Genomic DNA, 25,957 nt, shown 5'->3' with positions numbered 1-25,957 from the left:
GCCAGGATTACATTATTTTCATATACTCATTAAAGATATCAGCTATTGAAAAAGGCAGCCACTCTGTGATGAAGTTATTCGTTAAAGTTGGAATTATTTCAGATCCAGATTTATTGATAACTTTATTAAGTTTATGCATAATCCGTTGTGTATAACAAAATAATACAGGAATGGATTAAGTATTTAAGTTAGCTGTAGCAATATAGTATAATAAAAACATACACACATGTCTATATGTTTAAAAACAAAACAAAACATTTTTCAGTCTTTGGAAATTACTAAGAATTTTTGAAGCCCTGCTTGGTAGCTCAGTTGGTTGGAGCAATTTCCAAGTTGGTGGGTTCAATCTCGGTTGAGGGCATACACAAGAATCAACTATTGAATGCATAAGTGGCACAACAAAATTGATATTTCTTTCTCTCTCTCTCTCTCTCTCTCTCTCTCTCTTTCACTCTCTCATAAATCAATTTAAAACAAAGAATTTTTGAGCTTCACGTGCAAAGAGGAAATTATATCAACTAGCAAGAATTGTGAGTTTGGGTATCTAAAGCAACAGTGTGTATCGTTTGTAGATACTCAGTTATGGTGCAAAGTTGTAATTGATAAAAAGGGAAATTGTTAAATGATTGATTTACTCTAAGGGAAAGGAAAAATTATCTAAAGGCCCTGGGCCTGGCAGTTATGTATAAGAAAAAATAATAGGCAGAAAAAAACAAATGGACAGTAAAATAAAAATAAACCATTACAAGCAGCATTTAAAGCAGTTTCACATAGGAACAAATAACTGTATTTCAGTGTCCTAAGAGAGCATTGCTGCATCTTAACAAAGTGTTATAATTAATATTCATAATATTGGGCTATCAAATGTTAAAATTTCTCTATATTCAGTTCTAGATTGAGTAAACCAGTGTATTTTACTTAATACTACTCAGTGCCAAAAATTTTTTGCTTGCTGACTTTGCTTAATTGTTATGTAGTTGATTTTCATTTACTCTTGCTTGTGGTCAAGTCAGCAACTATTATTTTTAATTTTTTAATGAAATTTTTTTTATTGATTTGAGAGGAGAAGAGAGAAGGATAGAGAGATAGAAGCATTGATGAGAGAGAAACATCAATTGGCCACCTTCTGCATGCCTCCTACTGGGGATCAAGCCCCCAATCCAGGCATGTGCCCTGACCTGGAATCAAACCTAGGACCTCTTAGTTTCTGGGTCAGTGCTCAACCACAGAGCCACACCAGCCAGGCACAACTACTCTTAATTTATAGTTTTCTTGTTATCCCTGTTTAATTGTATACTTAAAATATGTAGTCTGTATATTTGAGAAAATGTTTTTGGAACCAAAACTTTCTCCAGTCCCAAAGATATTAAATAGAGCAGTTCTACTTCTTTTTATATTTTATTTTATTTTATTTTATTTATTTTATTATTTATAGCTCTACTTCTTTTTAAATCCTCACCCAAGGAGTGAAGATATTTTTACGTTGATTTTTTTTCTTTTTTTCTTTTAAGAGAGAGAGAGAACTATTGTGTGACAGAGACAACATCAATTGGTTGCCTCCCACATGCGCCCTGACTGGGGTTGGGGATCAGACCTGTAGCCCAGCTATGTGCCTTTGATGAGGAATCAAACCCTAGACCCTCCTGTGCCAGGCCGGCTGGGGTGAGAAGCTCTACTTTAAACTCATCTTTTCCTAGCTTATAATGCTATTCTGGAAAGAGTTGATATATAGTACGTAAATTGAACAGTTATCTATCTTTTTTCAAGTTAGACATTCAGAGTTTCACATCACCACTTTGAGGTAAATTTCCATTAACATCAAATGAACCCATTATAAATAGAAATGATTTTTAAAGCTCTCATATTTCTTCTTGTAATTATTGGAAATCAAGATTTTCTTATAGTAATATGATTATAAGAGACTGTATGCCAAGAAATGATTTATTTGTATTTTTTTTTATCTCTTGTTTTATAGATTTTACTCCTATGGGGTGAGATACAACTTCAAAAATTCTATGATGGGAAACTAGGAAGCTATTACATATACTTTCTGTTTGTAGCACTTTAAAAACAAAACTCACATAACCTTTTTTTTTTTACATTTTTACAATAGAATCTTATCCAAATAAAGTATATCAGTAATCATAACTGGTTTATCATTCTATACTTTTTATTTTTAGGCTTCAAATAAAAAGACATATATATATATTAGTTCACATTTTACACTTTAGTTTTAATTGTCCTTTTAAAAGACAATATAGTTATCTTTTTATCTTACAAATTGTGGTTTCCACTTTCCATTATGCTTTTAACAGAAATCTCTTGGCTTTTAATCAGCTTGATTTACCTTTTAGTTTCTCTCAAAAGCTTTGCTTCTTAGGAAAAAGGAAATGAACCTTTAAAAAAAATCAGTATGCCAGGTTTAAAAGACCAGAATCTTACCCTCTTTTTACATAATGAACAATCCGGTATGGATCTTAATTGCTAACACTGAGAGGTATGGAAGTGTGGATAATCCAAAAAAGATTTGGATTTTGCTTTCACGAGAATTTTATTTAATTTTGAATGTAAATATTCTTGCCCTAGGATCTTACTATAGAATAAAAATTGTGTTTCTACGCTGTATAAAACTGATTGAGAAGCACTCATACTAATTTGGTACCACTCTTATCCCTTCTTTCTGTCATTCTATATGAACCATAGTTTTCTCAAAAGTGCACAGTTTCAACTGAGACAGACTGCTTTTGTTCAGATCTTCTCTGGAGCTGGGGTTGAAGTTATTTCAAAGGGTCTTCTCTAATGAATTTTAAGCTACACACAAAAAGTAAAGAAATAAAGGTAACATTTAGATATGTTATTTATTCAAAGCTGTAAGTAAACAATTTGAAAATAAGATTATCATATGCCTTTCTCCACATTTATAGCTCATTAATAATTGACCATTTGCAGCTGGCTTTTAGCCATGTCAGGTTAGATGTTTAGCTTCAGAATTGAGTGAATGTTTGTATACTCATTGGTATTAAGGTTTTTTTATTCACTACTTACATCTTTTTTTTCAGTCCTAGTTGTGACATGATGGAACTAAGGCGCCGTTATCAGAATTTATATATACCTAGTGACTTTTTTGATGCTCAGTTTACATGGGTGGATGCTTTCCCTTTGTCACGACCATTTCAGCTGGGAAATTACTGCAATTTCTTTGTAATGCACAGAGAAGTAGAATCCTTAGAAAAAAATATGGCCATTCTTGATCCACCAGATGCTGACCACTTATACAGTGCAAAGGTTTGTATTTTGCGATACACAGCTAAAATTTATGAGCAGTTACTCATATTAAGAGTGGATGTTGAGATAATTTTCAGAAAGTGGTTATTAGGTTTAAGACCTTGAATTCCTATATTTTCTTTTCTGCTAAACTCTCTTTACCTCTTAAACTGTAAAATTCTGGTTATTTATTTATTTATTTTTTTGACACTTTGAACCACATAAAAATGTGAAGATGAATTTGATGTAACAAGCTTTTTGGAATGTTCTATGTTTTTTGTTTGTTTTTTTAAAATAATATATTTTATTGATTTTTACAGAGAGGAAAGGAGAGGGATAGAGAGTTAGAAACATCGATGAGAGAGAATCATCGATCAGCTGCCTCCTGCACATCCTCCATTGGGGATGTACCCGCAACCAAGACCGGAATCGAACCCGGGACTCTTCAGTCTGCAGGCCGAGGCTCTGTCCACTGAGCCAAACTGGTTTTGGCGGAATGTTCTATGTTTTTGACTAGAACAAATAAAACATAGTTGTGGGTGAATGTATTATATGTTAGTCTGCAGGGTAACTTTTAGTATATTGCTATGATCAGTAGTTTTCTGCTGTTCTAAAACATCAAAAAACATCCCTTGCCCTGGATGATTTGGCTCAGTGGATAGAGCATCAGCCCGTGGTCTGAAAGATTCCAGGTTCTATTCCGGTTAAGGACATCTACTTTGGTTGTAAGCACATCCCCAGTAGGGAGTGTGCAGAAGGTAGCTGATCAGTGTTTCTAACTCTCTATTCCTCTCCCTTCCTCTCTATAAAAATTCAATAAAATATATATTTTTTAAAAAAAGCATCCCTTGAAAAGTTAAAACTATATAATTATAAGGTATCTAATGGTATTTCTGCCAAAGATTTCTTTAAAAAAAAATACATTTTTATTGACTTCAGAGAGGAAGTAAGAGGTAGAGAGAGGTAGAAACATCAATGAGAATCACTGATCGGCTACACCCTCTTACTAGGGACCACGCCCGCAACCTGTGCATGTGCCCTGATTGGGGAATCAATCTGTGATCTCCTGGTTCATATGTCAATGCTTAACCATTGATTCACAACTGCTGGGTGCTGTAGCGTTTTACTATCTAAAATGTTGGGCATCTAAAATGTAAGGATAATACGTAGTGCTTCTCATTTTCTTTACATAGACTTTTGACAGGATTGAATTATTTGACTATAATAGGTAATGCTGATGGCTAGCCCTAGTATGGAAGATTTGTATCATAAGTCCTGTGCTCTAGCTGAAGACCCACAAGAACTTCGAGATGGATTTCAACATCCTGCTAGACTTGTTAAGGTAAAATGATACATAACTTTAGATGTACATTTGCTTTGCTTGGTTCTAATTGTGTGTGTGTGTGTGTGTGTGTGTGTGTGTGTATTTGTATTATATATATAATTTAAAACTAATCTTGTTGATTAGTGTAATAATAATTTTAATATTAAGGCATTCAGACTAATGATGTTAATGTTTTTCTCACTGCAAATTATGGCTATATCTAATTCATTTTGTCACTAGTTCAGCTGTCATTTTGATGTTCTATATTTGTAGTATAGATTAATCTTAGAGATAATGATTTAGTGTATCTTTGGGTGCTTTTAAAGTGTGAATTATAGCTTGTTTCTTTAAAAGAATCTTTTATCTGAAGAAATGTTTTAGAAGGATGAGTTATGATGTGTAAATCCTATTCCATTGCTGAAATGCAGTGTGGAACACAATGAACTGAACTCTTCCTTGACTGACAGATACCAGAGGTAGTAAAAATGATATTGGAAAGGTTTGTACCTTTCCTTTTCAAGTATTTTATGTGATTTTATAAGTTGCATAATATATGTAAATGATTCTTTGTTTTGAATTAGTTTTTAGTGGGCATGAAAGGCAAGGATGAAGCCATGGCCATTGGAGGCCACTGGTCTCCTTCGTTGGATGGACCAGATCCAGAAAAAGATCCCTCTGTGTTGATTAAGACTGCTATTCGTTGTTGTAAGGCTCTGACAGGCATTGATCTAAGTGTATGCACACAATGGTAAGTACCAATTCATTTTTTGATTAGAAATGTTTTTCTAATAGTTTATGTAGATGATCTTGTCTATTAGCCTACACTCCCTCCCCCTTATTTTAGCAACCTTGATCATGCAGGTAACCTCAAAGGAAAGAATCCCCATTTGTAGCAAAAGTTTATTTGGTGCCAAAAATGTTTGGGGGGAGGGCGGATATAAGAACTAATCAAAATAAACTGAAAATTTAAATGCTTTGTTATGCTGTACTTTGGAAATTTCAATGTATGTTGAAAATATTTTTCATTTTATGTATAGCTGGAGAAGATCGTCAAGAGAACTTCATTTCATTATAATTCTTTTGTTATAAGATGATGTAGTTGCTGATTATTTTTGTTTAGCCATATTTTCTCTTGAGGCTTATTTGTCCTGTGTATTTTAGTATATTTCTTGTGACTTAATTGAGAAATTTTTTTTTTAGCACATGAAATCTGAACAGCTATCCAGCTTCTTCAGGTATTCCCTAAAATATGCATAGCTCTATAATCAAACATGAAAATGCCTTGGGGAACATATTCTTCTTTTAACTATAAGAATTATACAAATGTACCAAAAGAGGAACTATGGCTTCTATAATTTTTTTTTTTCTTTAGACCAACCTCAAGTTCTTGCAGCAAAATTTCTTTACTTGATGTGCTACAAGTGAACTAGGGTCTTTAAAATGTATTTTAGAATTTTTTTTCCAACATGCTTCTTCCCTTGCAACAGGTACCGTTTTGCAGAGATTCGCTACCATCGCCCTGAGGAGACCCACAAGGGGCGTACAGTTCCAGCTCATGTGGAGACAGTGGTTTTATTTTTCCCGGATGTTTGGCATTGCCTTCCCACCCGCTCAGAGTGGGAAACCCTCTCCCGAGGATACAAGCAGCAGCTGGTGGAGAAGCTTCAGGGTGAACGCAAGGAGGCTGATGGAGAACAGGCACTGAACGCTAATCCCTTTTTCTATTTCCGCTTCTCACAGGCACAGGAACACAGGCACAAAGCACACCACACACTACATAACAAACACACATGGAGGAACATAACTGGTAACAGCGACTGGTAATCCAGCTTTCAGCAGTATAGTTGTATGTTCTTTTCTCTTTAAAAAAAACAACTGTCTGTTATGCTAACTTTAAGAGTTCTGAGACCTCAAAGGAAAATAAATTGTGCTTAAATTGCACAGAATTTTGTTTCTATCATAGGTGTAGTTGCTGGAATCTGGGACCAGTTGTTGAGCAAGATTCAGTATTAAGCCATTTTAAACATTTTGCCATTTTCTAAAATTTAAAAAATTTTCTCTTTCACGGTCATCAGTTCTAATCATGGATATTTGAAATTGGACAACCACAAGTCTGAGAGATTTGAAATTTCAGGCTATGTGGCATCATCTTTGGTACATTTGAAAGGTCTGGCTAAATCAACCTTAACTTTGGGTGGTTTGAAAATTGGGGCAAGATCACACACTGTGTGGTTAGTGGAGACCAGCAGTGTTTGTGCATCCCTGATATCCTTTGTGTTGTAATTTATCACCCTTTTGTGTTTCACAGATCTGGCTTTGATTGGCTGATGAGTGTCTTTGTGATCAATTAAAAGTGGTAGAATGTATGTACGTGGATTTGCCTAAATAACTTTAGGAGAAGACAATCTGAAACATTTGTGACCTTGCACAGATCAGCAACAGACTTATAAAAATAAATGACCTTTATTTTAAGGTTTCAGAATAATAATTAGGTTCTTAACTTTGTATATCAGGATGAAGAAGAGAAGGATGATGGTGAAGCTAAAGAAATTTCTACTCCTACCCATTGGTCTAAACTTGACCCAAAGACAATGAAGGTAACTTTGAAAGAGGTAGCTGCTTTTGCACTTCGTTGTTTAACACATAAAAGCTAAAAAAAAAAAAAAAAGTTTTTCTTCTTTGTCATGAAACTAGCTTTTAACCCACATTGTTTTTTTTGTTGTTGTTGTTGTCAATCCTCACCCAAAGATATTTTTCCATTGATTTTTAGAGAGTGGAAGGGAGGGGGAGAGACAGAGTGAGACACATTGATTGGTGCCTTCCACATGCACTCCAACTGGCGCCAGCAATCGAATCTGGTTACCAGTTACATTCATAAGAATGTTTGTTGTTATTGCACTACTTCAAGTTGTCATCAACATCAGGCTTCACATAGAGTCCTATAAATACAGAAAATATAGGCAAATAGATTAAGCCTGCATCCTAGAACTTTTTGTCAAACTAATGGCTTTGCTATTGAGTTTCTTAAAAATACATATATACTTCCGTGTGTGTGTGTGTGTGTGTGTGTGTTTCAGAGAGTAAGGAAAAGGGATAGAGAGAAACATCAATTATGAGAAAGAGTCATTGATCGGCTGCCTCCTACATGCCCCACACTGGGAATTGAGTCTGCAACCTGGGCATGTGCCCTGACCCAGAATTGAACTGTGACCTCCTAGTTCATAGGTTGACACTCAACCACTGAGCCACATTGGCTGGGCTTAAGTTTCTTATTTTAAACTTGTATTTATTTTTATTAGGTATAAACTAGAGGCCCGGTGCATGAAAATCGTGCAGGGTTGGGGGGGATCCCCTTAGCTCAGCCTGTACCCTCTCCAATCCTGGACCCTTTGGAGGATGTACCTCTTACAATTCTGAACCACTGGCTCCTAACTGCCCCCCTCTGTCGGCCTGGTCGCCCCTATCTGTGTGTGTGTGTGTGTGTGTCCCCCTCCCCTGCTGGCCTGGTTGTCCCACACAGCCTGATTATTCAGTCATTTGATCATCCCTCACTAACCCCCCCCTGCCAGCCTTTTCATAGGCAGACATTTTGTGAGGATGTGAGGGTCAATTTGCATATTACCACTTTATTATACAGGACATAATGCATGCTTATGTTAAAAATTGGTGCTGCTGAAACCGGTTTGGTTCAGTGGATAGAGTGCTGGTCTGCAGTTCGATTCTGGTCAAGGGTATGTACCTTGGTTGCGGGCAAATCCCCATAGGGGGTGTGCAAGAGGTAGCTGGTCGATGTTTCTCTCTCATCGATGTTTCTAGCTTTCTATTCCTCTCTGTAAAAAAAATCAATAAAATATATATTTTTTAAAAATTGGTGCTTACATGAAAAATAGAAGAAAAAAATTATTTGAGCCTATCATTCAAATATAACCACTCTTAAAATTTTGTTGTATTTTTTCTATTCTTTTTTTCTGGGAATAGCTTGTAATTGGTTGCTTGTAATCATGTTATATAAAAAGTTGCTACCTCACCCTTTTCAATTAATATTAGTGTTTCCCATGTAATTAATTTTATTTATTTTTTTAAAATATATTTTATTGATATTTTACAGTGAGGAAGGGAGAGAGATAGAGAGCTAGAAACGTCAATGAGAGAGAAACATTAACCAGCTACCTCTTGCACACCCACCACCGGGGATGTGCCTGCAACCAAGGTACATGCCCTTGACCGGAATCGAACCTGGGACCTTTTAGTCCACAGACTGACGCTCTACCACTGAGCCAAACTGGTTTTGGCCCATGTAATTAATTTTAAATGTATACTGTTTTATCTAGCTGATGTACTGTTTTTTCTTAAATATTACCCTTTTATCGGATCTTTAGATCATTTACTCTTTTGGAGGAAGAAACTCTATAAAAAGGAATGTATAAAGTTGGTTCTTTTTATGTATTTAGGTTATTTCTTTAGAGTGAATTCCCAGAAATTAAAATTGCTGGGTCAGAGACATTAACTATTTTTAAGCATCTTAATGCATGTTGTAAGTTTCTTTTCAAAAGTTATTTTTACAAACTTTTTATGAGCTGTATAAGTATCCTTTTCACTAAAGTTTAAAAAAATCAGCTAGATGATAATCTCATAGTTTATTCTCTATTTCAATATCCTGTTTTCTATTCCTGTATTTTTATACTCTGAATATTTAGGTAAATGATCTTCGAAAAGAATTAGAAAGTCGAGCCCTTAGCTCCAAAGGGTTAAAATCCCAGTTAATAGCTCGATTGACAAAGCAGCTTAAAGTAGAAGAGCAAAAAGAAGAACAAAAGGAATTAGAGAAATCTGAAAAAGAAGATGAAGAGGAGGATGATAGAAAATCTGAAGATGATAAAGAGGTATAAACTAAATCACTTAAATATACCCAACATTGTTTCGCTGTTTGGATGCATTTTTGGCTCCATTTGGGTTTTATTGCTGGTAACTGGGCAGCTCATCTGCCCTGGATCATTGTAGCTCTCTCTGCCTGCCTGCCTCCATCCCTTTTGTAGAATTCTACTCTGCCTGGAGGAATTGCTTTAGAATTGAACTGTTCAAGACAGGAAAATTTCAGGTGAAAATGTTGATATAATAATTGTTATCTTTTATTTTCACATATTCCTCTTATCTATTTGATTACCCAGTGGTATAGTTTTTAAATTCAAATACAGTCTTCTTTCAGTATCCCTGGAGGACTGATTCCACAACCCCCATGGATACCAAAATTCGAGGATGCTCAAATCTCTTATACAAAGTGAAAGTATTTGCATATAATCTATGTTTGCAAACAGACTACAATAGGGACCGCCTACACATCACTTAATTTGAGTCTTGGCATATGGAAATTTTCAGTGTTGCTTTTCAGAAGTCTGAGATTATTTTTTTTCACTACCCCCCCCCCCAATATATATATTTTTTTAATAAATAGAGATTTTATTAAGAAACCATTGTAATAGAAGAACAGAGAACTCAGTCTTTAAATGAGCTTAATTTTGAATATAGCAAGGACAAATGGGGATTTATAGCCAAGGAGCCAGGTGGGGAGTCAGGAAATGGGAATTTAGTAAGAGGAAAGACATCGGGAGAGTCCCCCCCCCCCAATATTTTTGATTCACTTAAATCTGAATTTACAAAGGGCCTTCTGTAGAAGACAGAATCAGTTTTTATCCAGTTTTTAAGATAATGGATTAGGTTCCCTATCATCTTCAGATGGTTATGTGTTTGTTTTTAATATAATTATGAATTTAATCGTATTTGAATGGGTTTCAAGTATTCTTTTTTGTCAATCTTTATTGTTATTCTTTTATTTTTTTATTCTTTATTGATTAAAGCACGTGTGTCAAACACAAGGCCCGCGGGCCAAATCCAGCCCGCCAGGCCTTGCAATGTGGCCCACACCGCGCTGTCATCACTGCACTCCGCTGTCAGTTTATGACATTGTCAGTTTATGACTGTTCAGTAAACCATTCGGCTCGCGATTTAGGCTGGATTTTAGATTTTGGCCCCTTCTCTGATTGAGTTCGACATCCCTAAAGTATTACATATATCTCCTTTCCCCCCCCCATTGACCTTTCCAAGGTCATTCCCACCGACCATCCTCCAGCACATAACGTCTGTGTCCATTGGTTATGCTTACATGCATGAATACAAGTCCTTTGGTTGATCTCTTACCCTTCCCACTCCCTTTCCTCTGAGGTTTGACAATCTGATCGATGCTTCTCAGTCTCTGGATCTATTTTTGTTTATCAGTTTATGTTGTTCATTCCATTCCTCAAATGAGTAAGATCATGTGATATTTATCTTTCTCTGATTGGCTTATTTCGCTTAGCATAATGCTCACCAGAGAGTTCTTTTTCTTTTTTTTTTCTTTTTTAATATATTCTATTGATTTTTTTACAGAGAGGAAAGGAGAGAGATAGAGAGCTAGAAACATTGATGAGAGAGAAACATCGACCAGCCGGAATCGAACCTGGGACCTTTCAGTCCGCAGACCGACGCTCTACCACTGAGCCAAACCGGTTTCTGCAAGAGAGTTCTTATTCTTTTTTTTTTTTTTTTTTAAATATATTTTATTGATTTTGTACAGAGAGGAAGAGAAAGGGATAGAGAGTTAGAAACATCGATGAGAGAGAGTCATCGATCAGCTGCCTCTTGCACACCCCCTACTGGGGATATGCTCGCAACCAAGGTACATGCCCTTGACCGGAATCGAACTCGGGTCCCTTCAGTCCCCAAGCCGACGCTCTATCCATTGAGCTAAACCGGTCCCGGTGAGAGTTCTTATTCTTATTGAAGCTTAGATTGTCCTTTTTTTTTTTCCCCCCAGTAGGTGGAAATATATTCAGACACACAATACTAATTGTACCACCATCAATATTCTTGCCAAAGTTAGTTTGAAAATATTTTTGCATTTTCCGTCCCTATTTTCTTATTGTTTTTATGTAAATTGTTCTAGCATGCGGCATTACATACTATACTGTCTTTTAATACTAATTTACCGTTGGTTTTACAAGTAAATATCTGATGCTCACTACTAGTCCACTTATCAGGGTCTCTGAAGTTCATCTCTTAGATTCCTCAGAGCTCATGGTACTATTATTTAAGTCCTTAACAGTTAGACTATACCCTTTATGCTTGAAAATCAGTTTTGCTGAATCTAAAACATTTTTAAATTAAAAAAGAATTTAAAAAATATATCTTGATTGATTTGAGAGAGGAAGGGAGAGGGAAAGAGAGATAGAAATATCAATGATGAGAGAGAGTCATCTATCGGCTACCTCCTACACACCCCCGTACTGGGGACCGAGCCCACAACCCAGGCATGAGCCTTTGACTGGAATCGAACGTTGGTCCTTTTAGTCCACAGGCCAACGCTCTATCCACTGAGACAAACTAGCTAGGGCATCTTCCTTCCTTCCTTTCTTCCTTCCTCCCTCCCTCCCTCCCTTTCTTCCTTCCTTCCTTCCTTCCTTCCTTTTATTAATTTCAGAGAGGAAGGGAGAGAGAGGGAGAGATAAAAACATCAATGATAGAGAGAACCATTGATTGGTTGCCTCCTGCATGCAACCCGGGCATGTGCCCTTGACCAGAATTGAACCTGGGATCCTTCAGTCTGTAGACCTATCCACTGACCCAAACCCATTAGGGCAGTGTGCTCTTTCAATATATAATTTCTGACTTTGCAGGAATGTTTATTTTTAACAAACTCTTTTTGTGTGTGATAAAATATACATAAATAAAAATGATCATTATACGATTTTTTAGTGTATAGTTCAGTGGTATTAATTGCAACTGCCACCACTCTACATTTCCAGAAACTTATCAGTATCCCAAACAATATTAACTCTCCAACCTCTCTCCCCCAGTCACTTAGAATTTCTATTCTGCTTTCTATTACTATGAATTTGCCTGTATTAGGTACTTCATGCAAGTAGAATTATATAGTAGATGTCCTTTTGTGTCTGGCTTTTCTCACTTAACATGTTTTCAGTGTTGTAGCATGTATCAGAACTTCATTTCTTTTTTAAGGCTGAATAATGTATTGTCTGTGTATATATAACACATTTTATTATTCATCTGTTGATGGGTATTGGGGGTTGTTTTCATCTCTCAGCTATTGTGAGTAATACTGCTATGAACAAGCAAGTTCCCTTTTCTGTTATCTTTTAAGGCATTATTTCTTTTTTTTTTTTTTCTTTTTTTAATATATTTTATTGATTTTTTACAGAGAGGAGGAGAGAGGGATAGAGAGCTAGGAACATCTATGAGAGAAACATCGACCAGCTGCCTCCTCACACCCCCTACTGGGGGTGTGCCTGCAACCAATGTACATAGGTTTATAGGGATAGAATGTTCTAGACTAGGGGTGTCGAACTCAATCAGAGAAGGGGCCAGAATCTAAAATCCAGCCTAAATCGCGGGCCGAATGGTTTACTGAACAGTCATAAACTGACAATGTCATAAACTGACAGCGGAGTGCAGTGATGACAGCGCGGTGCGGGCCACATTGCAAGGCCTGGCGGGCTGGATTTGGCCCGCGGGCCTTGTGTTTGACACATGTGTTCTAGACCCTTTCAGATCTTAACTCACTATTGTTGGAAGTAGAACTTTGCCTTTGAGCTGCTGTTCATAATTGATTTACTTTGTTTTCCAGTTGAATGCTTGTTGACTATTGTTTTTTCTTCTCCTTTGGAGTATTTCATGGTTTTTCTATCCTTAGATCCTCAGGACAACTCCATTACTTCCTTCTGCCTTCCCCGTACACAGACACCAATCACAGATCTGCTTCTTAGGGCTTTTTTTCACTCTTTTGTACACGGAGGGGGGGAGGGCGTTAATGGAAATACTTTGTTACCTTGTTTTGTTGTGAATGTGCATGGATTTTGGGATTGATATCTAGATTATCCTGTCTCTTTTTTGTTGTTATCAATCCTTATTTGAGGATATTTTTTCCATTGAATTTTAGACAGGGTGGAAGGGACAGAGAGAGGAACATTGATGTGAGAGAGACACGTTGATTGGTTGCTTCCCACACTGCATGCCTCCCAACCTGGGCCAGGGATCGAGCCTACAGCCCTTCAGTTTAGGGGCCAACACTCTATACACTGAGCAAACTAGCTAGAGCTTTATCTCTCTCTCTCTTCCTCTCTCTCTCTATCTCTCTCTCTCCCCTCCCTCTCCCTCTTCCTCTCTCTCTTTTAATATATTTTATTGATTTTTTACAGAGAGAAAAGGAGAGGGATAGAGAGCTAGGAACATCTATGAGAGAGAAACATCGACCAACTGCCTCCTGCACACCCCCTACTGGGGATGTGCCCGCAACCAATGTACATGCCCTTGACCGGAATCGAACCTGGGACCTTTCAGTCCACAGACCAACGCTCTATCCACTGAGCCAAACCGGTTTCAGCAGGCTTTATCTCTTTAATTGTGTGAATTCAGGAAGATCCAGAAACTGTGCTACCACCAGTATTTTCCCAGAATTCCCTGATTTATGTAACATTAACATAGGTATTTTCTTCCCTCTTCACAGGTAATTTCTTATGCTGGGAAATACAAAGAAGGAGAATTAATCATAAAAACAGCTAAGACTTGAGTAAATTTGAACTTTTCTACATTTCAGCCCTTAGGGTTGGAAATAAGGAGTCGGAATTTTATCTTTACATGATATACATTTGATTGCAGTTGACTCTTTTAAAGTATTTTTTTATATTTTATTTATTTTTTACAGAGAGGAAGGGAAAGAGATAGAGAGCTAGAAACATTGTCAGCTGCCTCTTGCATACCCCCTACTGGGGATGTGCCTGCAACCAAGGTATATGACCGTAATCGAACCTGGGACCTTTCAGTCCGCAGGCCAACGCTCTATCCACTGAGCCAAACCGGTCTCGGCTACAGTTGACTCTTGAACAATGCTGGGTCTAGGGGCACCAGCTCCAGTTGGTTAGAGGGTTGTCCTAGTATGCCAAGGTTGTGGGTTCATTCTCCCATCAAGGCACATAAAAAGCAACCAGTGAATACATGAATAGGTAGAACAACAAATAGATGTTTTCCTCTCTCCCTCTTTCCCTCTCTCTCCTTCCCTCCCTTTTCCTATCTAAAAATCGATTTTTAAAAATTTTTGTACAACTTTTGACCCCCCAAAAACTTGCTACCCTTGATATATTTTGGGGATTAGTTCCAGGAACCACTGTGGATACCAAAATCCGTGGGTACTCAAGTCTTCTAAATAAAATGTCTTAGATCAGTGCATACAGTTGGCCCTCCACATCCTCAGACTCCCATCCAGGGATAAAAACATTACAGGTATGGGAAAAAATTAACATGAGTAGACCTGTGCAATTCACATCATGTGTTCGAGGGTCAACTGTATGTACATATTGTACATGGAAATTTAACTTTTACTTAAATTTGCAAATTCTTAGGAAGAAGAAAGAAAACGTCAAGAGGAAATGGAACGCCAGCGTCGGGAAAGAAGATATCTTTTGCCTGATGAACCAGCCATTATTGTACATCCAAATTGGGCTGCAAAAAGTGGCAAGTTTGATTGTAGCATCATGTCTTTGAGCGTGCTTTTGGATTACAGATTAGAAGATAATAAAGAACATTCATTTGAGGTACTGATTTAAGTTTGAATTGGGATCCAAATGAGAGCCACACAATTTGATTGGGTAATACATCTTACATTTCAAGGTCCTTTTTTATTCTGCTCTTTGTTTTTTCCTTGCAGTTCATTGTTTTGGGGGAGAAATAAAACAGGTGATTTTTCTACAGACCCACTTTTGCTGATTGCATTCCTATGGGATATTTTAAATGTTGTTCTGGCCTCTGTACTCCTGTAATTGATGGATCTTAAGTCAGGTTCAATTTCTTTTTTTCCTAAGACTACTTCATAAGGTAGTGGCATGTTTCATCAGGATATCAGGAGATATGTGATACATAATATCTGATTGCCTCCCTTGGAAATGAGGCAATGCTATATTACTTACTCTAGAATTGAAATACCAATTTATGCCATTGAAAACTTAATTTGTGATGGGTTGAGATGTAAGATAAACTAATTGAGGTTCATCTTTTTAACATGAATCTATTTCTTTGTACCATTATTTTAGAGCAGCTTTACAACATACAGCTTGTCATTTTTTAAAACAATTGAAGATGTTTATCTCTAAGCAAAGTGCTTTATTCTTTGAATAAAACAATATAAAGTAAAACAATAAATTGAAAATTTAATATTTCAGTTTTTATTAGCCTGTACAAAATTATAATCATATTCAATTATTATGTCTTACCAACATATCTCACCTTGTTTTAGTTTATATATTATATTGGAAAAATCAGTCATACTTATTTGACCCAAGAAGTCATTGTCCACCAAATCATTAGATAAAAATGAAGTATAAAGTGCTTAGACTAGAGACATTTGCAAACACGTAAGGAAGATTACTGAGGTAGTTAGAAAACATGAAATGCATGCATATTGGTTTTGATATAAAATGTTATAGATATTTAAATATTTATAATTTTTTTTATCATTAATCCAATAAGCCAATATCCTTAAATGTTATCTGATATTTATTTTTGTCACGGTTGCCATAAATTTAACTCATAGTAGTATCCACCATGTAGATGGATGGATAAGGGGGAAAAAGGGGGAAAAGAAATAAGGGGGAAAAATAGTTATAACCTACTGCTTATAAAGTGTGTACTGTAGCCCTCTTCTGCACTCTGAGTTCCCTGAGGTGCGTGCTCTCTACCATACCACAACCCAGGCTGTCCCGTGCTCTGGCTCACGCTCTGGTTCCCACCTGGCCTCTGGCCCATAGCATCAGGCCCTCTCTTTCCAGGTCTGGCCCTCCTCCCTTCGTTCCAGCACCATGCTCTTCTCTTCCTTTTTCAAGTCCCTTGTGGGCAAGGATGTGGTTGTGGAATTCAAGAATGACCTGAGCATCTATGAGATCCTCCATTCTGTGGATCAATATTTCAGCATCAAACTAAACAACATCAGTGTCACAGACCCTGAGAAATACCCTCACATGTTATCAGTGAAGAACTGCTTCATCCAGGGCTCAGTCATCCGCTATGTGCAATTGCCCGTAGATGAGGTGGACATGCAGTTACTACAGAATGCAGCGAGGAAGGAGACCCTCGAGCAGAAACAGTGACTCCTCCGCTACCCCCCTTTCCTCTTCCATTGGTGATCCTTGACCTGGTGTCCCAGCCCAGGACCCTCCTTCATACTTAAGATGTTTATTGTTTTTCAATAGTGAATGCGCTTTTTAAAAAAAAAGGGATGCGTAGATGAGAAGACTGATTAGTGGGGAGCAGCAATCAGTCCTCAGTGAGAGGGGAAAGATAAGTTGTCAGGGAAACTGCAGTGTTCCTGGTCCCCAGCGCCTGCCTTTTTGCTCCTTCCCCAGAGATGGTGGAAAAGTCTAGATTTCTAGAGCAGCATGTGATTCATTTGGGGGATGGAAGGAATCTGTCCTGCATCAGGAATAAAATTTATGGTGCAAAAATAAATACTGATGCTATAAGAGGCTCTCAAATTAACCCTGGCGATCAATGGGGTGACAGATGTCGCAGCCAGATCGCCCTCACATCCAGAGGCTCTCAAATTAATTCTACGCTGGTGGAAACAAAGTAATTGGTGAAACAGCCCTTTGCTAACAAAATGGGTTTTTTTCCCCCTCCCCACCTAACATATCCCCCTGGTTAGTTTCCTTTCAACCTATTATTAGAATGAAGAAGTCATATTTATACATTAATTTAAAAGAAATTATTCTATAAGAAAAATCATACATCATTAAAATTATAAATATTTAGCTGATTTAATATTAATGATAGATATATATATTTCAATTTTTTTTTTTAAATATATTTTATTGATTTTATACAGAGAGGGGGGGAGAGAGATAGAGAGTTAGAAACATCGATGAGAGAGAGTCATTGATCAGCTGCCTCTTGCACACCCCCTACTGGGGATATGCCCGCAACCAAGGTACATGCCCTTGACCGGAATCGAACCCGGGACCCTTCAGTCCCCAAGCCGACGCTCTATCCATTGAGCCAAACCGGTCCCGGCTGTATTTCAATTCTTGTAGATAAAAAGACATGCAGAATTAATTCTGCTTTTCTAGTTACTGTTCCATACTAGTCTAGCACATTTAAATATTGCTTTTTATCTCTGGGTAATAGAAAACTTTAAGGAAAAGATTTGCCTCTTGCTATTTACTTACCCAAAGGGAGATTTTTGTTTAGTTTACATTAATGGTTAAGAGAAAGTAGAATTTTAAACATCTTTAATGGTCATTTTACTAACAATAGAGTACTTTTTATTAAAAATGTATAATGACTGAGTATGATTTAAAGCAAATATAAAATCAGTTACAATTTGAATACATTGCATTATTCTTTATGATTAGGGAAAAAGATTTAAGTGTTTTACCAAATATACTGAATATATTGCCAAAGATTACATATTTAGCATTTCTAATTTGTTGAAAACAATTAACCTTTGATATATTTACATAAGAAATTTAGTATATAATTTTAGGTTCCTGAGTATGCTAAAGTTCATTATCCATGTGCCCTCAATAGTGTATGCTTCCTACTCAGAATTTCGAATTGGTTTCCCCTGCCTGGAATGCTTTTCTAGTGTCTGTATCTGACATTCTCCTATCACCTTCAAGTCACTTTTCAGAATGTCAGCTGATCAGAGGGGCCTTCTCTGATTATAGTCTTGTTTCTCTGCTTTTATCTTGCTTGTTTCCTTATAATTTGTTGTTGATTCAATTATTCTGTACTTTTTCTTACTCATGTGATTTCTTGCTCATGTGATTTGGGATTTTTTTAAAGCATCTTTTATTGATTTTTTACAGAGAGGAAAAGAGAGGGATAGAGAGTTAGAAACATCAATGAGAGAGAAACATCCATCAGCTGCCTCCTGCTCACCTCCTATTGGGGATGTGCCCGCAACCAAGGTACATGCCCTTGAGCTGAGTTGAACCTGGGACCTTTCAGTCCTTAAGCCAAACTGGTTTCAGCGGTATTTCATTTTTTTAAAAACTTGAGTAAATGAATAAAGTACAATTGTCATGAAGATTAATTGTATAAGGTAGTAGAGGTTCTTTTTTTTCTATTCCTTTTCAGATTTCCTATACATACTTTGGTTTTTTTAAATAATATTTGATCAAAACGATACTAAACATAGTATTTATAGCTTCAGAAGAGTTTTTGAGGATTTTGAGGCTTCTCAACATCATTGACATTAATTATTATAATTGTTTTTAGTGCACATTGTTAGATATTGCAAGTTCTTTGTCCTATTATTGACTCTGCTGGATTTTTTCAATATTTCTATTAAAGTTGTCTGTATTACTGTTGGTATTTTTTTTTATAGGTTTCATTGTTTGCAGAACTTTTCAATGAAATGCTTCAGAGAGATTTTGGTGTCAGGATATACAAATCATTATTATCTCTTCCTGAGAAAGAAGACAAAAAAGAAAAGGAGAAGAAAAGCAAAAAAGATGAGAGAAAAGATAAAAAAGAAGAAAGAGATGATGAAATTGATGAGCCAAAACCCAAAATAAGAAAATTGGATGAAAAAGATAAAAAAGAAGATAGAGATGAAAGGAAGGTCTGTAATAATTGCCTTGACCACCAAACCTTATTTAGAAGTTTTTCAATTAATCTCTAGAGTATAACAAATGAGTTTCATCAGAATAGTGAAACATAAAGGCAAAACTAAAACGTTTTAGTGTATTCAAAATTTAAGTCTTTGACTTAAGCCTATATAAACATCTGTAACTAGTTTTATAGTTTATTTTTTTTTTTTGTTTAAGCCAGACTGCATGATTTGATTTATATATTGTGAATGGCAGTTAATTCATAAAGTGTATTATTGTAATAAATATATAATGTGATTCTACCTCAAGTAAGTTCAGTGGATTTAATTTTTTGTTTGTTCTAAGTCAATATTTGGCAAGATGTTTTGCTTATTAATTTTAAGGTATTTTAAATTATAGAAAGAAGATAAAAGAAAAGATGATTCTAAAGATGATGATGAAACTGAAGAAGATAATAATCAAGATGAATATGATCCAATGGAAGCAGAAGAAGCTGAGGATGAAGAAGATGGTATGATTTAAATTTATTTCTAAAGAACGTATACACAACCCTGGTTGGTTTGGTTCCATGGATAGAGTGTCAGCCAAGGGCACATGCTTGGGTTTCGAGCTCAATCCACAGAAGGGGGCATGCAGGAGATAGCCGATCAATGATTCTCAGACCAATGATTCTCTCTCATCATTGATGGTTCTAGCTCTCTCTCCCTTTCTCTCTGAAATCAATAAAAATGTTCTTTAAAAAAAACAAAAACAAAAATATATGTGGCCCATAGATACAAACAATAATGTGGTAAAGGTGTGGGGTGGGATAGGGGCTGAATGGAGACAGGCCAACGTGAGGGACAGTGGGAGACATTGTGATACTGTCAACAATAAAAAAAAAAATCATTTCTTCTTAGTATAAAAAATACATTTTTGTTTAGTAACTTTATCATTAAAATCTATAATTTTAATATTTTTTAGAATACAAATACTATTCTTTAGAGAAAATATCTTTATATTAAGTAGTTTTATTTTTAGGTGAGAAAATTAAAATATATTTAATAAAAGAAAACTGATTTTTGCATATATACATATATATATATATATGTTGATTTCAGAGAGGAAGGGAGAGGGAGAGAGAGATAGAAACATCAGTGATGAGAGAGAATCATTGATCAGTTTCCTCCTGCACATCTCCTACTGGGGACCAAGCCCACAACCCAGGCATGTGCCCTTGATTGGAATCGAACCTGGGACCCTTCAATCCACAGGTCAATGGTCTATCCACCAAGCAAAATTGGCTAGGGCTGATTTTTGCATTTTAAAAATATTAACGAAGACTATTAGACATCCAGGTTGTTGTTTTTAATTTTTTTTTTTTTAAGTATTTTATTGATTTTTATACAGAGAGAAAGGGAGAGAGAGAGAGAGAGTTAGAAACATCGATGAGAGAGTCATCGATCAGCTGCCTCTTGCACACCCCCTACTGGGGATATGCCCGCAACCAAGGTACATGCCCTTGACCGGAATCGAACCCGGGACCCTTCAGTCCCCAAGCCGACGCTCTATCCATTGAGCCAAACCGGTCCCGGCCAGGTTGTTGTTTTTTTTTTTTTTATTGTTTTTTGTTTGTTTTTTTACCTACTTATTAGGTAAAAATTTTGCAAACATATATTAGTGGTAACAGTGGAGCTGGAGAGTATTGCACCTTCTCCAAGCTGCACAACAAGAATCACCAATAGTGGTGCTTACGGATGGCTTGGTGACCCATTGGGTGTCAGGATGTCTGATGGCTTTATGGAATGGATCAATGAGAATAACCTCAATGAATTTCTGCATTGAACGTCACCAAACCAGTTAGAATTCAGGACTTTCAGGGCCCCACAGTGCCACCTAGATTCTTCCTCAGAAGCAGACTAAAGGCTTCCAGCAATTTTTTGCTGGTTATCACCATGATATGATGGACAGTCTTACCCTAGGTTGCACCCTTAGCATTTACGGCCACCACTGTGCTCATGAATCTGATATATCACATAACCGTGCGTGGCCTTGTATCCCAGCTTTATGAGGCCAGCTGGCAGTGCTGCCGGCACTCCACCCTGAAAAGAAAGCGCAGTATATCAGACTGCCTCTTCCTGGGTGTACTTGTAAGCGCCCTTCTTGGCTTGCCTGATGGCTGCAGCCAGATTGAAAGATACCGCCCAAGTTTTATTTTAAAATATATTTTATTGATTTTTTACAGAGGAAGAGAGAGGGATAGAGAGAAATACCGATGAGAGAGAATCATCGATCAGCTGCCTCTTGCACACCCCTTACTGGGGATGTGCCCGCAACCAAAGTACATGCCCTTGACCAGAATCGAATCTGGGACCTTTCAGTCCGTAGGCCAATGCTCTATCCACTGAGCCAAACCGGTTTCGGCAGATACCGCCCAAGTTTTAAAACAAACTTACCAATATGAATACTATTCAAAATACTTCAAAATAGATTCCCTAACCAGACATAGATGCCAGCCATAAAGTACCTGTGAAGTTCCACTGTCAATTTTCTGGGTTTTTATTTTTTTTATTTTTAAAATATATTTCATTGATTTCCCACAGAGGAAGGAAGAGGGCTAGAGAGCTAGAAACATCAGAGAGAGAGAAACATACCCCCTACCGAGGATGTGTCCGCAACCAATGTACATGCCCTTGACCGGAATTGAACCTGGGACCTTTCATTCCGCAGACCGACGCTCTATCCACTGTGCCAAACCGGTTTCGGCAATTTTCTGGGTTTTTAAATAACAGTTTGAGGTTGCCAATATATACCACAAAACTTATTTTAAGAATACAACTTAATTTTTTTAAAAATATTTTTTTGTTGGTTTTAGAGAGGAAGGAAGAGGGAGGGATGAAGAGAGAGAGAGAAACATCAATGATGCCTCCTATACACCCCACATTAGGGATCAAACTTGCAACCAGGCATGTGATCTGATTGGGAATCGGAACTGTGACCGCCTGGTTCATAGGTCAATTCTCAACCACTAAGCCACACCAGCCAGGCTCCTTTTAGCTTTTATTTATTCATTTAAATTCTTTTGTTGAAAGTATTACTCTTTTTATCTTTTAGAAAATATACTTGGCTCTGTGTTTTGCTTAAATTTGTTATTTTTTTCAGTTTTGTGTATAAAATTCAGGTTTTTAAAAATTGTGCCATCCAGATATTTATAGAATTAGGTTCTCTTATCTGATTAAATAAAGTCAGCCTTTTCTTTGCACTAGTTGGTTTATAAGATTCTTATTTTTAACTGTTCCTTGCAAAATCCAAACTATTTTTATTTATGTGTTTCTTTGCAAAGATATCTTTTTTTTTTTTTTTTTTGAGTGACTGGTTAATAAGATCTATGTTTCGGGTATAATTCTATAATACATACCATTTGCATATGTGTCATTTGAAAACTGATTAGTAATAGGAAAGTGTTTTTTGTCTCTTTTGTAGTTGAAAATCTGTATAAATGAGTTTTTTGCTACTTTTGTATTTATTTTACAGATCGGGATGAGGAAGAAATAAACAAACGAGATGACAAAAGAGATATCAACAGGTATTGCAAGGAGAGACCCTCTAAAGATAAGGTATTTATTACTTATATACTTACTGTATTTTTATAATGTGATAATCCATTTCTTACATAATCCAGGCTTATTATTAAACATAACATAGTCATAAAGTTTATTGGTCCTTGTATATCTATATATTACCACTTAGAGCAAAATTCTGATATTTTTATATTTGTGGTTATTTCAGATAACCAGTATATCTTACTCCTTTCTCCCATACACATAAACCAGATAACTTATTTGAGCTAAGATGAGGTAAAAGTGTTTTCCAAATTTTGTTATTATATGGACACAGTCTCAATTTTTCACTTTTCAGGGGTAAAAATTATATACTATATTTTCTATATTCTCTTTAGGAAAAAGAAAAGACTCAGATGATCACAGTTAACAGGGATCTGTTAATGGCATTTGTTTATTTTGATCAAAGTCATTGTGGATACCTTCTTGAAAAGGATTTGGAAGAAATACTTTATACTCTGGGACTACATCTTTCTCGGGCTCAGGTAATCTTATGAATATTTAAAATGAGCATTTTTAAATAACTTTTTAAAAATCTCTGACTTTTTAAAGTATAAAAGCAATATAGTATATATGTATTAAATATAGTAATACAGTCAAGTAGTTATGAAATGTATAAAAAAGTTAAATGTCACCCTAGCTCGTTTGTCTCAGTGGATAGAATGTCAGCCTATGGACTAAAGGTCTTGGCTTTGATTCAGGTCAAAAGCACATGCCTGGATTGCAGGCTTAATCTCCGTAGGGGAAGTGCAGAGGCAGCCGATGAATGATTTTGTTTCATCATTGATGTTTCTATCTCACTTTCCCTTTCCCTTCCTCTCTAAAATCAGTAAAACCATTAAAAAAAAAAAAAAAGAATTAAATGTCCTCTCTCCTTCTAGTTCCCATTCAATATGTATGAAATAATTTTATACATATTGATAGACAACTTTTTTCTATTTAACAATCTATCATGGGCATTCTACCATGAAAATAGATACACCACTTCAATCTTTTTATGTCTGTTTAATATTACATGGTATAGTTGTGTCATAATTGCCTTAAATAGTTGCAGTTGCTAGCTGGCTTTTCATTTTTTAGAATTGCAAACTAAAAGGGGTAAGAGATCAACCAAAGGATTTGTATGCATGCATATAAGCAGAACCCATGGACACAGACTAGGGGAGTGAGGGGGTAGGAAAGGCTGGGGAGAGGTCAGTGGGGGGAAAAGGAGACATATGTAATATTTTAAATTATAAAGAATTTTAAAAAATTTCGAACAAAAAAATTACAAACTATGCTGTAATAAACATCATTATACATTCTATCTATCTATATAAAAGCCTAAGCAACTGGCTGACCAGCTGGTAGGAATGATGAGAACTGACCACCAAGGGGTAGATGTATAATTCAGGAGCTGCCGAGCAACAGCAACTTTGCAGAGTGCCCTCTCGCATTCTGGGACCCCTTGGGGGATGTCAGACTGCTGGCTTTGGCCTGATCCCCATAGGCCAGACCAAGGGATCCCACCTGCCGGAGGGACCCCGCTAACTCAGCAGATACCCTTCGAGCCCCGGCAACCCCAGGTGTGGCCAGCTGAGGAGAGACCGCTAGAGATTGGCTTCAGGGCATGCCCAGCCTGTCTTGCGCAGTCCCACTCCGCCTGCCACCTTTTAATTAATTTACTTTCAGTGTGCACAAATCTGTGCACCGGGCCTCTAGTCTATATATAAAAGCCTAAGCAAACGTTTGACCAGCTGACAGGTAGCTGTGACACACACTGACCACCAGGGGGCAAATGCTTAACTTAGGAGCTGCTGAGCAGCAGTGATTTGGCAGCTGTGGTTCTCAGGTGACACACCTGGAATCAGATAACAAGTAGCCTAATTCCAGGGTGTGTCACACAAGAACCGCCCTCTTGCAATCCAGGACCCCTTGGGGGATGTCGGAGAGCTGGTTTCAGCCCGATCCCTGCATACCAGGCTGAGAGACCCTACTGGTGCACAAATAAGTGCACCGGGCCTGGTACTATAATAACTGTCTTTGTACATATAATTTGTGTTAGTGTTCCTTTCAGCCCCTAGATGGTTTGGCTTAGTGGATAGAGCATCAGCCTTGTGGACTGAAGGGTCCTGGGTTTGATTCTGGTCAAGGGCATGTATACCTTGATTGCAGGCTCAATCCTCAGCCTTGGTCAGGGTGTGTGCAGGAGGCAACCAATCGATGTGTTGTCTCTTTCACATTTATGTTTTTATCTCTCTGTCTCTCCTCCTCTTCCACTCTGTCTAAAAATAAATGGAAAACTATCCTCAGGTAAGGATTAACAAAAATAATAATAATTGTTTAAGAAAGGTTTTTCAAATTATAATTGGAATTTTAGGTTTCTATGGAAGATAGTTCAAAGATTTAAGTGCTCTCATTGGGAGTGAGTGCCTGAGAAAACAGTTCTTGTTCAAGGGGAGTAAAAAAATTATTTTCATCTTTGTAACTTTTTTACTTGTTTATGTAACAGGTAAAGAAGCTTCTTAATAAAGTAGTACTCCGTGAATCTTGCTTTTATCGGAAATTAACAGATACCTCAAAAGATGAAGAAAACCATGAGGAGTCTGAAGCACTGCAAGAAGATATGCTAGGTTTGCAAGTATTATTTTAAAATTGTGCCGCTATATAATTGTATTACTAATTAAAGACAAAATAAAATATGGTCCCTTTTATATTATAGGAAACAGGTTGTTACTTCCAACACCAACAGTAAAACAGGAATCAAAGGATGTGGAAGAAAATGTTGGTCTTATTGTTTACAATGGTGCAATGGTAGATGTAGGAAGCCTGTTGCAAAAATTGGAAAAGAGTGAAAAAGTAAGAGCTGAAGTAGAGCAGAAGTTACAGTTACTAGAAGAAAAAACAGGTAAGAACAGAATTGGATGTCAGTACTTCTAACACCCTATTGGGATATATACATGGTGTCTCCCCCCAAAATGTATACACACTTAAACAGCTGGTAGTTCAATTTTGAAAATGAAATGTAGTTTAATTTATAGTTTAATAAATACTACCTTTATTATTATTCAGAGTGTGTGTATATATTTTTGAGGGACACCCTATATTTGTGTAGATACATATACATACCTGTACATATA

At 36.7% G+C, this 25,957-nt stretch overlaps 2 protein-coding genes across 4 annotated transcripts in view; both read left to right on the top strand.

Annotated features, from left to right (window-relative positions):
* The window catches only part of CCAR1 (cell division cycle and apoptosis regulator 1), a 53,691-nt gene that overhangs the window by 25,027 nt on the left and 2,707 nt on the right, over positions 1 to 25,957 (top strand). For all 3 annotated transcript variants that reach the window (XM_084904243.1, XM_084904242.1, XM_084904244.1), the window contains 13 exons: positions 3,060 to 3,285; positions 4,493 to 4,606; positions 5,170 to 5,336; positions 6,076 to 6,286; positions 7,102 to 7,185; positions 9,286 to 9,471; positions 15,037 to 15,228; positions 19,014 to 19,250; positions 19,639 to 19,750; positions 22,753 to 22,835; positions 23,177 to 23,323; positions 25,330 to 25,450; positions 25,540 to 25,725. In XM_084904243.1, the coding sequence (XP_084760369.1) occupies positions 3,060 to 3,285; positions 4,493 to 4,606; positions 5,170 to 5,336; positions 6,076 to 6,286; positions 7,102 to 7,185; positions 9,286 to 9,471; positions 15,037 to 15,228; positions 19,014 to 19,250; positions 19,639 to 19,750; positions 22,753 to 22,835; positions 23,177 to 23,323; positions 25,330 to 25,450; positions 25,540 to 25,725 (2,066 nt within the window). The remainder of the gene's footprint in view (positions 1 to 3,059; positions 3,286 to 4,492; positions 4,607 to 5,169; positions 5,337 to 6,075; positions 6,287 to 7,101; positions 7,186 to 9,285; positions 9,472 to 15,036; positions 15,229 to 19,013; positions 19,251 to 19,638; positions 19,751 to 22,752; positions 22,836 to 23,176; positions 23,324 to 25,329; positions 25,451 to 25,539; positions 25,726 to 25,957) is intronic.
* On the top strand, positions 15,235 to 17,407 carry LOC311632595 (U6 snRNA-associated Sm-like protein LSm2). Its single transcript, XM_084904309.1, has 2 exons — positions 15,235 to 17,151; positions 17,221 to 17,407. Exon 1 carries the CDS (start codon positions 16,489 to 16,491, stop codon positions 16,774 to 16,776), a length of 288 nt encoding a protein of 95 aa, XP_084760435.1. The 5' UTR covers positions 15,235 to 16,488; the 3' UTR covers positions 16,777 to 17,151; positions 17,221 to 17,407.

Source organism: Pipistrellus hanaki (assembly GCF_964339955.1).
Source record: "Pipistrellus hanaki genome assembly, chromosome: 14".
Classification (NCBI taxonomy): Eukaryota; Metazoa; Chordata; class Mammalia; order Chiroptera; family Vespertilionidae; genus Pipistrellus; species Pipistrellus hanaki.
The sequence above is the reverse complement of the archived record's forward strand: the minus strand, read 5'-3'. Positions and strand labels throughout refer to the sequence as shown.